Source organism: Drosophila virilis, chromosome 2 (genome assembly GCF_030788295.1).
Source record: "Drosophila virilis strain 15010-1051.87 chromosome 2, Dvir_AGI_RSII-ME, whole genome shotgun sequence".
NCBI lineage: Eukaryota > Metazoa > Arthropoda > Insecta > Diptera > Drosophilidae > Drosophila > Drosophila virilis.
Genome location: NC_091544.1, coordinates 27,185,917 through 27,201,868, shown reverse-complemented (window position 1 = coordinate 27,201,868; position 15,952 = coordinate 27,185,917). Strand labels below are relative to the sequence as shown.

Here is a 15,952-nt window from a genome sequence, read left to right as displayed (position 1 = left end):
TAAGTCAAAAGTGTCTTCATTTTATTTTAGTTCAAAACAAATAAGACCTTTCTACGCGATTTTTAAGAATTCAAGTAATGATTATAGATTTCTGTAACTGAGCGAGTGAGAAGCAGAACTGCAGCTAAGGCTTTGAGAAGGAATCCGAGTGACAGGGATAGGGACAGGGATACGATAGAGAGAGGAATAAAGAAAGCGAGTAGTACACAGAAAGAATCGCCTCAAAAAAGGAAAAAACACCGAATGATGAGGAAATAGAAGCAAAACGCATTATAAGGGACAAAGAGAACAAAAATAAAAAAGTGATAAGTAAGATAGTGAGAAGTACAGAGAGAGGCTGTGACAGTGCGCACAGAGAGAGGGCAGAGAAAAAAATGCACAAGGGGAAGGTAGTAAAATTGACAGTCAAAAGGATGCACTTGGAATATATGTTAATCTAAATAGCATCAATATGTTGATGGTACTTGATTTTATGAAAATCACATAGAAGGGCGATCTCTAAATATAAACAGCGTACTCTCAATGATGCACCTTTGAGGGTAAAATCAGTTTATCTGCATATGCTTTACTATAGCCTACATTTTGGGTTTATGTTCAATCGCACTTATTTTCTGCAGCATACATAAAAACAACTAGACAAAGCCTCTTCTTAAATATTCACAAAAGGTTACAGGGTATCAAAACAAAACAACAAAAAAAAGAAAACAAAAAAAAAAACAAAACAAACTGATAAAACAAAACTGACAACAACAAAAACTGGTTACTACTTGCTGCAGAAGACAACAGGTTTTTCTTCCCTTTATTTTTTTTTGGTTTGTTTAATTTTATAAATAAACGCAGAAAAATGCGTAGCAGAGATGATTAAAGAAGAGGGGGAAAACCATAAACAGACAGGCAAAAAAAAAAGAAAACAAAATGCATTGCTCTAAATATAGAACATCAGGCGCGGCGATGGCAGTCAAGGATATTTTGATAAGCTTCCTGGTGGCGGTCAACCAAAAAGATAAGATACAATTTCAAATCGCACGACAAATAATTATGATTTAGCAATTTCGCTTTGGGATTGAATTGGATTTTAGTACTATTATTTCTTTTATTTCGTTTTCGTTTTAATACTTCTTCTGACATTCAAGGTAAGGTCTCGGTCAACGCGTTCGCGTTTAGTGTCTGCCTTCGCCGAAGCTGTATAATTATCGCAAATGCAAAAACTAAGCGTGATTAATGATTGCGCTTAGATTTCTTATATGTATTCGAAATTTGCCCCCTACCCCTGGCCCAGCTGCCAGTCTATTAGTTAAAACACTTAGTCATCAACACGTGTCAAAATTTTCAAGTGTTACATAAATAAATATATATACTTATATATGTGATAAGAGCAAAAGTTTTCTCAGAAGGTATTTCCATTTTATCATGAAGTTTGCAAGCAACTCGATTAAGGTCATTTTCGATCGCATCGAATATGAATATGTATACATATACGTATACGTAATATATATATATATATATATATTGCATATGTACATATGGATATGGAACTAACAAATCTGCATTTAGCTCAGGAAGCATGACTTTATAAGGAAATCCGTTTTGGAACCTTATGATTTATATAATTAATAATTTCTTAAGTTTAATTCTTTTTTATTTTTTCGTACAAGCTGCTATTTGTTCCGCAAAGAAAAAAACATATAAGTCAAGACTCTTGTAGCCGAAAAGATTATTCAAAAATGTTAACAAATCATCCATTTTCATTTATCAACAGAGGAATATATCAAAATTTAGACGAGCTGTAAACAAGCTTAAATCTCTTAACATCGATTTATTATGTGTATTCTCCAGTTTTTCTAAATCTTTGACAAATCTTTCATGCAAACAGCTTCCTTGCCGCTTAAGAAAGCTATCTCTGTGCACATTTACATTAACATACATATATGTCGACTAGCATATGCTAGAAAAACGGTCACACTTTGACGTTTCTTTGACAAGACCGAGCAAAACGTAGAATTTATTACTGTTGTTATATTGAAAAGAGTTTTTTTTTAGCGTAACAACCCTATAAACTGCAACAGGCCGAAGCTACAAATCCAAATAGCTGTACATTAGGGTGAGCAATTATTGTGAATAGTAAAAAGCGTCAACCCTATTGAAAATATACGCAGCTAACGTCATTGAAGCAACAGCGTCGACAGCAACAACAGCGACGCTGACGACGACAACGCAGCAGCAGCAGCAGCAGCTGAAGAAAAAGAAAGCAAAACGCTTATGCAATAGGCAACAAACAGCCCATCCAACAGAGATCACATGGCAGGAGCGTAGATTTCTTATTAGTCTATCTGGCAGAAAAAGGTGTGGGGGATTTCAAATTAGGATGATCATAACTCACCTTCGTTTCTCCTTAGGCTTGCCGCTGGCTGTCAAGGCAGCGCCTGCAGCAGCAGCGGGCGGCGACTTGTCTCCAGCGTTGACAGCGACGTTGGCGCTTGACGACGACGTCGCTGCAGCAGCGGCAGCGGCGCTCCGTTGCTTTTGAGCCTCCGCTGCCGCATCGATTGTATCAATTAACGAAACCATTTTCTATGAAATGATGAAGCCTCAGCAGCATTCAAATATGTAAATGTATTGCTGACTGTTAACTATTCTATTTTTTCCTCTTTGTCGTTGCTAATCACTGTTATTGCTGTTGCCGTCCTGTTAATTGTGTACTTGCTGTTGAGACTCTTCGTTATAACTTTTGTGTTGTTGGTTTTTTTTTTTGTGAATTAAAAAAACTACCGAATGGAAGTACTTTGTATATTTTCGAATTCCTCTTTCCGTCTTTCGTATGCACACCAATACGTTACTGCGTATGTACGTAGTTGCTTGTGTGTGTGTGTGTTTGTGCGTATATTTTTGTCAGTGTGCAGCACAAACTTTTTGACTGCACGGGAACTGATTTTGAAGAAAACACAGTTGTGAAATTTTAAGGCATATGTATTATTGCTGAGAATATTATAAATATTTATTCGAAAGCAATCTGCACAACACTCACTACACTGGCGGCTGTTGGTAATTGGACTTTCTATTTTATTTACTGATTTCGTAGCGCGCTCGAACTGCGATTGCCACAAGGTTATTTGCTTGTTTTGATTTATATATTTGGCCTGTAGCTCGAATTGATTGCACTTTAACCCCAAAAACTATTGCACTTTAAAATTTTGCACAGATTTGCTATTGAATTCACGTTTTAACGTTTCACATGTGAGATTAATTAACACATAGAGCATTTTATAATGCGTTTAACAACATTTTCGTTACGCTTTTCACAAATTGTCTTATTTTTCTTATGGTGGTCGGCCGATTAACTGTGGTGGCCAGCCGATTACTAGATGACACTGATGAACTGCAACAGTGAATCAGATGGTTTTGTCAAATATACTGCAAAATACTAAAAACATGTAAATGTTAAACAGCTATTAAGTGCTTAAAATTTAAAAAGTAAAAGCTACAGGTTTTAATATATGCTTAAATATTAAAAATAAAAAAAGCGAGAGTTTATTTTAACACAAATTCAAGGAGAGCTACAAAATGAAGAAAAACAACTAAAGTCGCAAGGTATTAAAACAGCTGTTAAGTGGGATGAAACAAAACCCTAACAGCTGATATGTTATTAATGAGAGAGCTAACCTGTTAATCAATAGAAACAAGCTTTTACTATTTTAAACTACTTTGTTTCATTTATTTTATTCCACTTTTGACATGGCATTGTTGTTGGTTATATGTGTATCTGCTGCCGCAACCGCAGCTGCTCCAGCACCGCCTGAAAGTTCATCAACTTCCTTAACACTGGAGCTGCTTTCCGAATTCATAACGTCACCGAGGGCATCGTCATCATCATCTCCACCATTTGCCTTATTATAGACAGTCGGATATTGCTGGAAGCAATCCTGCATTTTACGGAATGCCTCATAGCAATCGGAGCCCTTAGGATCCGCTTCGCTGTAGTGGAAACATGAAAACGCTTCTCGAAAGTCAACACCGCAAGGTCCCGTTGCCATGCCGCCCAAACATGGGCAGCTCCAATTAATGCTGCCATCCTTTGTAATTAGACCCTGCGGTGGCTCTGGAGCTGGTAGCTCAACGGTACTGGGTGTAGAATGGTCCTCCTTGGTGGCAAAGATTACCTTATCTTTTCCAAAGACCTTACAATAAGAGAATGCCATGCTTATAGTTGACAATCGTCTATCTGAGCTTCTTCACAATTATCGTTTTCTCCAATATCCTTCTGAAAGTCCAGGGGCGTTTTAGATGTTTTTAAAATTCGAAAATGACAGGGCACTTTCTGGTAATGCCCAATCAATGTAATTGCTGTATGCGTGCGCTTAAAGAACTCTTCGGGCACCCGGAAAACAACACGTCGCTGCTCTACGCTAAATTTGATTATATCCAAACTGGTCTTCCCGCCAATTTCACCAAAGAAACTTTCCAGCGAGTTTAAAACGCAGCCCCGAAAATAGATGGGGGTCAGCTCAACGGTATCAAAATCACGAAATTTCCTACAAAAGACAAACTGTTAAATAATATGCTTATGGCTCTGGTACAACAACAGGCACGTGTACTGTTAACTGTGCCCAGTTTTTGCTTGCCATTCTACTCACAGTTGCACATCAAAGTAATGATATCCTATCATACTTCTGTTAACAACCTGCCCACAGAACTTCTGATGCTGTGCGGCTTTTAATTGCACTAAATGCAGGAAAGCACGTTGTAAATGCCGCTCTTTGTTTTTATGTAATTGATTCTTTCGCTTCTGCTTGTTTCTTTCTTAACGTTCCGGTTCTTCTTCTTCTCAATCTGATGTTTTTACATACGAACAGCTGATAAATGCGTTGGTCTTGTGAATGGTAGAAAAAATGTTTACAACATTTCACAACAAAGCGCGCGTATTTTTAATAAACCTGGCAGCAAACATTTTTAAAATTTTGAAAGAAATTTAATAAAACAAAAGCATCTTTGACGAGCTGCACGTCATATCAAAATGGAGCAAAAGCAACGCACAGCTCAGAAGCAACCAGACCTGGCCACTGGCACCACGGCCGATGTCTCCGAAGATGAGGAGGACGCGGGGCCGCTGGATGTGCTTAAACTGCAGGTAAAGTCGCGCCCATAGGCCAATTGTCAGATATATATATATATAAACTTATATGCAGGGCAATAACATCAATCCCAGGGACATTAAGCTGCTGCAGCAGGCCAGTTTGCATACCGTGGAGTCGGTTACATATGCGACACGACGTCAGCTGCTGAACATCAAAGGCCTGGGCGAGTCCAAGGTGGATCACATTATGAAGGAGGCCTCGAAGCTGGTGCCCCTAAGCTTTACCAGCGCACGCACCTTTCACCAGATGCGCTCCGAAGTTGTGATGCTCACAACTGGCTCCAAGGAGCTGGACAAGCTGCTTGGCGGTGGCATTGAGACGGGCTCGATAACCGAAATCTTCGGGGAGTTTCGTTGCGGCAAGACCCAAATCTGCCATACGCTGGCCGTCACTTGTCAGTTGCCCATCAGTCAGAATGGCGGCGAGGGCAAGGCCTTGTATATTGATACGGAGGGCACATTCCGGCCGGAACGTTTGTCGGCCATTGCGCAGCGCTACAACATGGAGGAGGCTGATGTTCTCGACAATGTGGCCTGTGCGCGTGCTCACAATACGGATCAGCAGACGAAACTGGTTCAAATGGCAGCTGGCATGATGTTTGAGTCGAGGTTCGTACTAAAATTAATGTCTATCCATTTCAAAAACTGTCCTGCCTGATTGACTGAGGCCACGAGGGAAATTTCCTGTTGTCCATAGTCGAAGTAACAGCATGCAGATCTGTTTCTATGGATCTGCATTTCCTACCTGAGTGCTTTGATTTAGGACCTAGTAGCTCTTCCATTGGCTTTAGAATGAAAGACAGCATGTTGATCGGTCGATAATCTTCAGTATATGCTTGGTAGACGCAAGCCAGGTTTCTCGTAGTTCTCCAATACAAAACACTCTGAACTCTTCTCAAATTTCAGATACGCCCTAATCATTGTGGACAGTGCCATGGCTCTATACCGCTCCGAGTATATTGGACGAGGCGAGCTAGCAGCGCGTCAAAATCATTTGGGTCTATTTCTCCGCATGCTGCAGCGTCTGGCGGACGAGTTTGGTGTCGCGGTGGTCATTACGAATCAGGTGACGGCCCAAGTGGATGGCGGTGCGTCCATGTTCGCAGCGGATGCAAAGAAACCAATTGGCGGTCACATCATGGCACACGCATCGACAACCCGTTTGTATTTGCGCAAGGGCAAGGGGGATGCACGCATTTGCAAGATCTACGATTCGCCCTGCTTGCCCGAATCGGAGGCCATGTTTGCCATACTACCCGAGGGTATTGGTGATGTCAAGGAAAACGATTAATTAATTTGATGATTGAATTTATGAAATATATGCAAAGCTAAGCTCATATTTGATATTTGACGATTGATTTGTTTAACTATACTATGAACATATATTTTTATAAGAATTTTAGGATATGAATAAAAATAAATATATATACAGTATATACAATAATTACATATATCATTCACAGTACAGTGGCCACTCGCAAATTCGAACGCTTCAAATTCCAGAATGGCTTAAAAATTTAAATACAATTTCTAAGATTAAACAATTAATGAGTAGGATTGTATGACATTATAAAATTATTTTTAATAATAATAGTGATTAATGCGTTCAAAATCAAATTTAAATTTTCGATCAATTATAGTTCTCCCGAGTTCTAATAATCGAGGAACCACTGTACTATCTACAGCAACTAGCGGAACCGCTGCATTTAGCTTAACGTTGTATATTTTAACAGAGCTTGCTTATGTTAACATTTATGTACAGAAACAAAAGCAATTCCTTTCCATGCGTTTCAGCGCAGCTCAGCCTTAATTCCGCTCGTTCCGGTACATGTAAACAATAATAGGCAATACATTTTTGGCAATGGACAACAATTTGGATGAGAACAACACTGATCCTTTGGCACTGGACTCGGGCGAAGACGAAAGCATAGAATATGATGTGAGTGACTACATCGAACCAGAAATAATCATCGAAGACTGTCCGGCACTGCGGCGCAGTAAAAGAAGCAGCAGTCAACGTGGTGGGGAGCAGCTGGAGACAGACAGCTTGAGCAACGGTACCGTGCAGCTCAGTCCAAGCATAGCTCAAACTGAAGCCAATGTGGAGCCGCTTTTTCCAATTACACCAAAAATGAGACAGTGCATCAAGCGCATGAAGCAGCGCATGTTGGCCACATTGAGACTCTCCGACGAGCAGCTATCCCAAAGATGCGCAAAGCGGGCAAATCAAACGCGAGAGAGTCGCCGCAGAGCAGCAAACGCTGATACTGCCTATAGACACAAGGAGACCGACAAGAAGATGGCCCGCACAAAGATACAGCGGGCAATGGAAACGCCAGAGCAACTGGTCGTGCGCAGAGGTAAAAAGCGTGAAGAAGGCCGTCGATACCGGGCCAAACGCGGGCGTACCGAAACCACGGAGCAAAAGTCGGCGCGCCACGAGTATCAGCGCACGTACAGCAAGAGCCGTAAACCCATTAATTTTGTATAAATATGTATAAACTAGCAAACACTAACACTAATGTACCCCTATATATAAATCATATAGCATTATAGTATATTAATATCTGTTATTATATATTATTGAATTGAAAATTCCGCCCGTGCTTATAGTCTGTTTTTCTGAACTTGGATTATCCTCGAGGCACGAATTCTATCGACTCTAGACTTGGCAATCAGTTTGGGTAAAGCGTAAACAACCTTGCGCACGTGTTCGTAGAATTTTAGATCTTTGATTTAGCTCATAGGTTAAAAAAAAGTTTTTACAACAGTTTTCCATCTGCTTTCCACATGGTAGCTACAGCTAGTCAGCGTTTGGGATCTGCTGTTATTGACAGATTAAGTAAATAGCAAATAAATATGGTCAAGAGTTTATTTTGTTTAATAGATCAGAATACACGTATATTCATAATAGTGTATATAACATATAAACTAAGCAATTGTATTTAATTGTGTATCGTTTGGTGCACGGATTGCTGATGCAGCTCTCAGACGTAGTGCTTATGGGTGAACATACGTAGAAGCGCCCGATGATGCAATTTAAACTAAAATAGCAAGCAACCAGTTCAATTGGCCGATCTGTCAATTTCACAGGTTATTTTTTCTTTTAAGGGGGGAGTCGGGGCTTCACATTAAGCCCTCGCTTAGGCGAGGGTTTTAAGCTTAAAATTACCTTTAAGAAAGAGAAAAGGTATCATTAATTTTTATAAGTTAATGCTGATATTAAGGGCATAACCTTCCCACCTTAAGTAGATGTAGTTGGAACCGTTGACGCGGCCTTTTGCTGACCTTTAGTTTTGGACAACCTCCTTGGAGGATGCGACTTGTTCCTTGGTCTTTACCAGATTTTCGTAGCTGTGCTCGCTCATCGAAACGCGCAGGTTATCGTTGATGTTTTTCGTATAGTTTTTATAGATCTTGACCTTTTCGCAAAAATCCACCCAGAAGTTCTCTTCGGGCTCGGAATCTGGGTTAAAGAGCGTCTTGAAGCCATCATAAATAGCGGTCGAGACTTTACGTATTATTTGCGCCTTTTCCTTGAACTCCAACTCATCCGATATATCCATTTTCCATAGCTCCAAATTGCCAACATATCGACGTAGCCGACGCATTATATCAACACATTCCGGATTGCGCAACAGCATCAATTTATTCAGCTCGATCTCCTTGAGCTGCTCCAATATCTCCAGGCATCTGCCCACATTGGCCCGCCGCAGTCCGAGGCACTCGCGCAGCTGCTGTGATAATTGTATAAAATCACGTTCCATGAACAGCGCATCCTCCTGCTCAATTAGCTCCTCAATGAAACGCACCGCCTCCTGCTTGGGTATTTCATTGCGCACCGGCTCGATTATAATACGTTCTGGCATGGACTCGGCATCGATTTGTCCAGACTCCAGTTTCAGCTTCAATTCGATGGCCTCTTTGCGCGCCTTCTCCATCCAGGCCTGCTCTGCGGCTGTGTTCTCAAAGCTGGCGGGCTTCTTGTAGTTGATATTAATGCCCAAGCATTTGGCTGTCGGCATGTACACCATGAGCAGATTATTCTGTATAATCTGATTTGGATATAGATAATATATATATTAAATATACACTTCAAATCATTTTGAGCTACTCACATTTACTTGCCGAGAACGCTTCTGCATGGGCGTCACGGCGGCCGTGGGTTTTGATTTCTTTACGGATTTCTTGGTGGTATTTGTGGCTCCAATGCCTTCGGGTGGAACGCGTTTCTTTTGCGGCGGCGGCGTTTCCACTGCATCGGTGCTGACATCCTCCGTATCTCCATCCACATGTCGTGGTTGCGCCTTCGACTTACGTCCTCCTCCCGCCGCAGCACCACGCGCTTTTGGCTCACTGCTCTCGGCAGCTGGAATTCCAGCTGCTGTCGTCGTTGCCGTCGCCGTCGTCGCCACTACGGGCTCTGCAGCTGCTGGTGCAGCCGTTGCAGCCTCTGCTGGCGCTTCTGGCACCGCGTCAAGCGTGCTTTCATTGCCCTCATCGGTTGTGGGCAAATCGATTGGCGCCGAATCTTCGCCGCGTAGCGCGCTTTCAATTTGATCAATGGCCTCGCTGAACTTGGCCCTTTTCATGTTTTTCGGATTGGCGAACTTTTCCTTGTTTTCGACATAGGTGAAAAGATCTTCGATTTTTATATTGGCGGTCTCTCCGGTCCCGTAAAAGTAAACATTGTACTTTTTGTTGTGGTACTTCGTAATCTTTGCTGGCCACGCGGGATAGCCTTTAACTTTCGCGAATACCAAATCGCCGATGTTGAACATTTTGCCCGCCTTTTCCTTACCCATTTTATAAATTAATATTTGACAAAAATCGTGCAAAATATGAATATGTTTGAGGCCAGTTGGCGTCTGCTGCTATTTCTCTCATTCACAAGAAACTCGCGCTTTGCTCTTCTTCTTAGGCATTCAATATTCTCTGTCTCATTCACAATGTCTTGTGGCTGTACACAGATATTGATCAGCTGGTTTGCTTTTTCCATTAACAGCATTGAGGCCATGTTAACATTTTGCTCAAATGTTAATAACAGCAACAGTTTATAATTTACTCAAAAAGAGACGTTAAACGTATTTTTGACTTTCTTATCAATTTTGTAAAAGTAATTTGAAAGTGAATTTTAATTAAAGGGTATTCAAAAATTTGGAAACAAACAGGCAAATGACCGTTAAAATTAAAAATAGTTTTCAGAGACCTTAGAGTTAATATGAATTTTAACTTTAAATATTCTTTAATAATGTTATAGAAACAGGAATAGTAACTAGTTTTAACTATATAGACACCAATTTTTACTGATTGATTTTAAAACTTGTTTAAAAATGAAAAATACATAAGATTTATGTAATTAAAAATGATTATGTGCTGTGCCTGGCATCACGGAACTGATTACATTACAAACATGTATATTTATATAGTAACAGGTAGAAATTCGTTAAAAATTCAACTTCACCCGCACCCACATACACAAACAAACACCTTACGCACGGACAAATTCACCACGACGTCTGTTTACACTACAACAGAAAATATTTCGAATTGTGTTTGGTGTTTAGCGCCCAATGAATGAGTCAGTCGACTTTTGCACGTCGCTAGAGAAAATACAGCAAAGCATTTTCCATCGAGCGCCACAAAAAGTTCTGTTTACGCTGCTACGAAAACAAATTCAAACGATACGAAATAGTTTTGTTGTTTGCTTTTTATATAGACACATATATACACTCGTTCTGGAATTTGTGGAATTTTTTTATATCTTGTGGCGCGCCAGATCGGGCAACGGACTCGTAAATATGCAAGAGTTAATTACCATTCCCAGTTTGCCAGCTAGCCTGGCAGCCGAAACACAAAAGAAACTTAGAAGCATTGTCGACGATATCAAGCACATATCAGAGACAGTTTTCGCTGATAATGTTGCCGAGGACAAGGATCACGCCTGCCATAGGTGAGTCATTCACGCGTTCACTTACCTGTTCTGATAGTGTAAATTGTTTCGTGCCACTTTGTACTAAATTTAACCCCTGCCAAATGCAAATTCTTATTACACTTAAGCACACGCTCCGCACTTGTCAGGGTCGCGCTTATGTCATGCCATCCCCAAGCTCTTCTCTGTTTTTATACCCTAAACCCATTAAAAATGGGTATAAGAGTATATTGTATTTGTGCAAAATCCAAATGTATGTAACAGGCAGAAGGAAGCATCTCCGACCCCATAAAGTATATATATTCTTGATCAGCACCAATAGCCGAGTCGTCTGTCCGTCTGTCTGTATGGATGAACGCAAGGATCTCAGAACCTATAAGAGCTAGAGACTTGAAATTTGAGATGTAGGTGCTCCTAGTGCCTGCGCAGATCGAGTTTGTTTCCGATAATCGGACTCGATCTGCGATAACTTACTCCGTTTGCAAGCAATCGATAAAAATCGATATCGATATAAATAATAAATAACAAAACTTGACATATAGCTTCTAAAATATAATATATATGCATTTGATGTTGGAAGAAGAGGGCTTAGGGTATCCCCTAGTCGGGAGCTCCCGACTAGAACCTCTTACTTGTTTTTAATTGTTTTACAGACTTGGCAGCACTTTTTTTGTAGCTGGGCTGGTCATGGCATATAATTTATACGTAATATATGTAGATTTGCACCTGGTTTGGGCAAGCGTGACCAAAAAACATTTTTGGCTTTGTGTTTTGTTTTTCTTTTGTTTTTACCGTGCGCAAAGTCGAAAAGTGCTTAATATTCCATTTTTGTGTATATTATTTTTAAATCTAAAAAAAAATCAATTTGAAAAAAAATATCTTATTCATTTGAATTTGTATAAATTAAAAAAAAAATAACACCTGCATAAACTTCTAACAAGCAGTAATGGATTAATGTACGCATGCATTGTGCATTACCAAGCATATGGCCAAGTTTTTTCGAATTGTGCCAAATGCACACATTTTTATTTCGATACTCTGTGCCAAATTCCATGCCAAATAGCTTTACAAGTTGTGCCCTATCTGTGTGAAATACATTTGGATGTTAGCGCTTGATAGATCTCAGGTGAAGACATAATATTATAATAGTTCTTGAATCTGCAAATATTTGATATGCTCGTTAGTTTGTTTGGCAGATAATCTGTTTATCTAAATCAAGACTTATTGTCTAGTTTGTAAATATATTTCATTAAAATGCATCTCGAAACAAGAAGATGAAGAAAATAATAATTGGCATATTTTTTTAAATTCTCTTTCTTTTAATTCTGCATAGTTCTGGGCGTTTATTATTGACAGCCCTGACTCTGACAATTGAATTCAAGGACAAAATAATTGCTTAAATAAGATAAAAAAATTATTCATTTTGCGGCAGACAAAGATCTGTCTGTCTTTTCTGTCTGTTGCCTGTCAAATTCGCCAAAAACATACACAAAAAAAAGCAAATTGGCAACAAGAATCGGCAAATATTTTTTAACCTCCAAGTGCATAGCCGAAATGCCTATATGCTTTTATGGTATATATTATATAGATATCCGCATTGTAAAAAAATTTGTATCTATATATAATGTCAGGTATAGACATGAGGCAAACAGCCTGTGTGCATTTCAATAATGAAAGAAAAGTGGGCCCCAAGGTTTCTTTTAACATTAACCCATTTCCCTTTTGTCGTCACATGATTCTATATGCAATATATATATAGAGTGTCAACAGCGGGGAGAGAGAATCGGTATAAACAACTTTGCAGAAAAACATAAATTTTCATTTAATTATAGAAAAGATCAGAAATTGTTATTGTTTTACTGCATTTGTTTGCCACCAATAAACAGATTGTGTCGCGATGCGAGGAATATATTATATATATATATATATGTATATACGTACTTTTCACACGGCAAAAATAAAGAAGATATATACAGAATATTCCTGCAGATATTTGTGTGGATAATTTTGACGACGGCATTTGTGTGCGGTCAAAGTGAAAGTGTCCGATGATTAATGTTGGCAAAGTTCCAGCGGAATTCGTGATTATTATTTAATGACGACGAAATGTCGCCAGGCAAATATCCATTGAAACTATAAATAAATTGGTTTGATGTTGTATTTTACATTAAAATTCCGCAGCTGAGCTTCAAGTGTGAATGAATCTGTCAACCGAATTGTCAGCACTTGGACCAAATCGAATTGGCCAAGTTAATGGCACTCGCTCGAATCAAGCCAAAACTACTTATTTCATGCATTCCTATAACTGAGCCCTTCTATTTTTTATCACAACAAATTGCTCCGTTTGCGTCTATATTAATTAAGTATTTTAGCATAGTTCGTCTATATTAATTAAGTATTTAAGCGCAGCTCGAAGTTCGAAAAAAGGAAGCAAGATATCTTTAAAAGAGGCTCGAAATTTAAGATTTAAGGGTCAGATTTCGTTTATATAAAACACAAATTTCGAAATTTATAAAATGAACAGGGTTCGAACTTTATGTTAAAAAAATAAGGAACTTATGCTAAGAATTTAGCATTAGCTTTTTATTTATATCAGCAAAATGTTTCTAACTTTGAAGTTTTACGAGATACACATCTTTTTTTTTTAGGCAGAAAACCTTTTTAGGATTTAAACCTCCTCAGGGTTCGAACCCTGATTGAACAGACAAACATTAAAATTTTTTTTGAACATTTTTAAAATATAATAATTAATACTTTGTATAAGCAATAAAGCTCCCAAGTGCTACCTGTTTATTTTTTTCCAACATTTTTACGTATTCATATTTTCGTATCGCACACCTTCACACATCCACTTCTATTTTTATATTGCGCATTATCAAAATCCTGCCAACTAATTATAAACAAGTCTTTATAAATATACAGCTCGTACATATGTTTTATGTATCCAAATGTTTATTGTTTTGTAGTATTCGACGTAGGTGCTAAAAAAACAATGACGTGCCTGCATAGATCACCGAGAGAAATACGCGCGGTATTATTAACAAAAACAAAATGTTGAAAGATACCTTAATGCCCATTCATAAAAGCTTGACAGCGCTGCGATTGTTATTTAACAATATTTTTACCATAACTCTATCTTATCTGCAATATACTTTTCAATTTACGTCTTTGCTAAAAAAAATTGTTGTTGTTTTTTATTTTTTCGAAAATATTTTCGTATTTGACAGTTTGTTTACCATGCTTAATATTTGAGCTTTAAATAGTGAACAATTAGTGGCTATACATAATAAAGGGGTAAAAATATTAGTATATAGCATATTTGGATGACTAATTGTTGAATATGTTTTCGGTGTGGATTTTTATAAGCATCTGGTCGGATATAGAGCATAAAACATTATTTATTTATTTATTTATTTATTTATTAATGGTCGACAAAACGAGTGTCTTCCTCATTATTCAACAGGTTGTACAATATAAGTATATTCTAAAAGCCTAGTTAAAGGATAGATGGACCTTAGATGGACCATAGATGGACCTTATCAGCTATTTGTTGTGCCTACAAATTTAACGACCTGATTGAATTCAACATAAATTTAAGTATTTTTGAATTTGAATTTAAAAAAAATATACCAAAAAATATGTAGGCTTAAACCTTGGTTTATGAATGTGAAGAGTTTACGAACCGAAACGAATGACAGGGGGCCGGTTCAAATCGTAAGCCGAACCAGCTACTATTTTAGAGTTCGCGATTGCAGCCCTGGTTAATTTACTTCTAAAATAACTCAGTTTCCGACCGATAATTCCCTAAACAGCTATATAATATATTCTAATAAGTTTAGACAAATTCAAAATTTTTAAAATTATTTTATTTCAAACTATTAATAAAAAATAAATGTTGACCCTATTTTATTGTAAAATACTTTTATTTTCAAGTATGTTTATGCACATATTAAGTAATATAATATATAATTTAATTAAATCTGATATTTAACTGATAAATAACTGTTTATTGAATGCAAAGCAAGCTAAATAAATATTGTTACCTCTTCGTCCATTTCAGTCAAATAAAATCGGATAATCAGACGCCCTATCCAGGCATCTCACGGCTGACACCTTCCCTGTACCTGTGCGGCGCTGCGGCTGTGGTGCCGGCGCACCTGGACAAGCTGGGCGTGAGCTGTGTTGTGAATGTGGCGCCTGAGCTGCCGGACACGCCGCTGTCCAGTGTCAGTAATCCATTGTATCTGCGCATCAATGCACAGGATCGGGCCGGAGTTAATTTGGCTGCCCATTTCGATGAGGTGGCCGATTTGATTGAGGAAGTGCGTCTCAGTGGCGGCAGCTCCCTGGTGCACTGCGTTGCCGGCGTCAGTCGCTCCGCCACCCTGTGCTTAGCCTATTTAATCAAATACGGCGGCATGAGTCTCCGCGAAGCCTATACACACGTGCAATCCATACGGCCGCAGGTGCGACCCAATTCCGGTTTCTTTCAGCAGCTGCGCCAATACGAGCAACAATTGCGCGGCAGCTGTTCGGTTGAAATGATTTACTTTGCCTCATTGGACAAGGAAATTCCCGATATCCTGGAGCCGGAATACAGAGCCATGGAGGATTTCTATCAACGATATCGCAGCTCGCTAAAGAAACGTTAAGCTAAGATTTAAATACCCCACCCACCACCCGCTCCATCTTTAATGTTCTTTGTGATATGTGTAATAGTTTTTTTTTTTTTTTTGTAAATAATTTACGCTTAGATATTCTAGGTGTAGCAATTAACTATTTGTATGTAATAACTAATTAGTGTGCTGATAAATATACGAATATGCTGAATATATGATAGAAATATAAAGGTTTTGATTACCTATGCTTAAATCTCAATATATCTTAAT

At 38.7% G+C, this 15,952-nt stretch overlaps 6 protein-coding genes across 6 annotated transcripts in view; 2 read left to right on the top strand and 4 right to left on the bottom strand.

Annotated features, from left to right (window-relative positions):
- Positions 1-3,325, bottom strand: part of sima (HIF-1 transcription factor component sima) — a 105,634-nt gene extending 102,309 nt beyond the window's left edge. Inside the window, exon 1 of the mRNA XM_070207346.1 lies at positions 2,381-3,325. Coding sequence (XP_070063447.1) covers positions 2,381-2,568 — 188 coding nt within the window. The 5' untranslated portion in view covers positions 2,569-3,325. The remainder of the gene's footprint in view (positions 1-2,380) is intronic.
- Positions 3,326-3,682: 357 nt separating this feature from the next.
- LOC6633169 (mitochondrial intermembrane space import and assembly protein 40-B) lies at positions 3,683-4,196 on the bottom strand. The gene has a single exon (XM_002056115.4). It carries the CDS (start codon positions 4,194-4,196, stop codon positions 3,717-3,719), a length of 480 nt encoding a protein of 159 aa, XP_002056151.1. The 3' UTR covers positions 3,683-3,716.
- A 2-nt stretch (positions 4,197-4,198) lies between these two features.
- LOC6633168 (Ribonuclease P/MRP subunit p14 a) lies at positions 4,199-4,766 on the bottom strand. The gene is made up of 2 exons (XM_002056114.4): positions 4,632-4,766; positions 4,199-4,529 (listed from the first exon to the last, which is right to left on the bottom strand). Exons 1-2 carry the CDS (start codon positions 4,661-4,663, stop codon positions 4,199-4,201), a joined length of 363 nt encoding a protein of 120 aa, XP_002056150.1. The 5' UTR covers positions 4,664-4,766.
- A 217-nt stretch (positions 4,767-4,983) lies between these two features.
- spn-A (RAD51 recombinase homolog spn-A) lies at positions 4,984-6,482 on the top strand. Its single transcript, XM_002056113.4, has 3 exons — positions 4,984-5,125; positions 5,184-5,740; positions 6,038-6,482. Exons 1-3 carry the CDS (start codon positions 5,012-5,014, stop codon positions 6,420-6,422), a joined length of 1,056 nt encoding a protein of 351 aa, XP_002056149.1. The 5' UTR covers positions 4,984-5,011; the 3' UTR covers positions 6,423-6,482.
- Positions 6,483-7,989: 1,507 nt separating this feature from the next.
- Jasper (JIL-1 anchoring and stabilizing protein) lies at positions 7,990-10,059 on the bottom strand. The gene is made up of 3 exons (XM_002056111.4): positions 9,250-10,059; positions 8,375-9,186; positions 7,990-8,303 (listed from the first exon to the last, which is right to left on the bottom strand). The coding sequence occupies exons 1-2, from the start codon at positions 9,934-9,936 to the stop codon at positions 8,422-8,424; spliced, it is 1,452 nt and encodes a 483-aa protein (XP_002056147.1). The 5' UTR covers positions 9,937-10,059; the 3' UTR covers positions 7,990-8,303; positions 8,375-8,421.
- Positions 10,060-10,568: 509 nt separating this feature from the next.
- On the top strand, positions 10,569-15,895 carry LOC6633074 (dual specificity protein phosphatase 18). Its single transcript, XM_002056110.4, has 2 exons — positions 10,569-11,084; positions 15,124-15,895. The coding sequence occupies exons 1-2, from the start codon at positions 10,705-10,707 to the stop codon at positions 15,713-15,715; spliced, it is 972 nt and encodes a 323-aa protein (XP_002056146.2). The 5' UTR covers positions 10,569-10,704; the 3' UTR covers positions 15,716-15,895.
- Positions 15,896-15,952: the final 57 nt, after the last annotated feature.

What these genes read in the sequence shown, in the direction of transcription:
- LOC6633169 (XM_002056115.4), bottom strand. Translation starts at nt 4,196, where the DNA reads ATGGCATTCTCTTATTGTAAGGTCTTTGGAAAAGATAAGGTAATCTTT.
- LOC6633168 (XM_002056114.4), bottom strand. Translation starts at nt 4,663, where the DNA reads ATGATAGGATATCATTACTTTGATGTGCAACT. An exon ending in CATTACTTTGATGTGCAACT is followed by an intron (nt 4,530 to 4,631) that starts GTGAGTAGAATG and finishes TGTCTTTTGTAG; the next exon opens with GAAATTTCGTGATTTTGATA.
- spn-A (XM_002056113.4), top strand. Translation starts at nt 5,012, where the DNA reads ATGGAGCAAAAGCAACGCACAGCTCAGAAGCAACCAGACCTGGCCACT. An exon ending in TGGATGTGCTTAAACTGCAG is followed by an intron (nt 5,126 to 5,183) that starts GTAAAGTCGCGC and finishes ACTTATATGCAG; the next exon opens with GGCAATAACATCAATCCCAG. An exon ending in GGCATGATGTTTGAGTCGAG is followed by an intron (nt 5,741 to 6,037) that starts GTTCGTACTAAA and finishes CTCAAATTTCAG; the next exon opens with ATACGCCCTAATCATTGTGG.
- Jasper (XM_002056111.4), bottom strand. Translation starts at nt 9,936, where the DNA reads ATGGGTAAGGAAAAGGCGGGCAAAATGTTCAACATCGGCGATTTGGTA. An exon ending in AGCGTTCTCGGCAAGTAAAT is followed by an intron (nt 9,187 to 9,249) that starts GTGAGTAGCTCA and finishes TATCCAAATCAG; the next exon opens with ATTATACAGAATAATCTGCT.
- LOC6633074 (XM_002056110.4), top strand. Translation starts at nt 10,705, where the DNA reads ATGAATGAGTCAGTCGACTTTTGCACGTCGCTAGAGAAAATACAGCAA. An exon ending in AAGGATCACGCCTGCCATAG is followed by an intron (nt 11,085 to 15,123) that starts GTGAGTCATTCA and finishes CGTCCATTTCAG; the next exon opens with TCAAATAAAATCGGATAATC.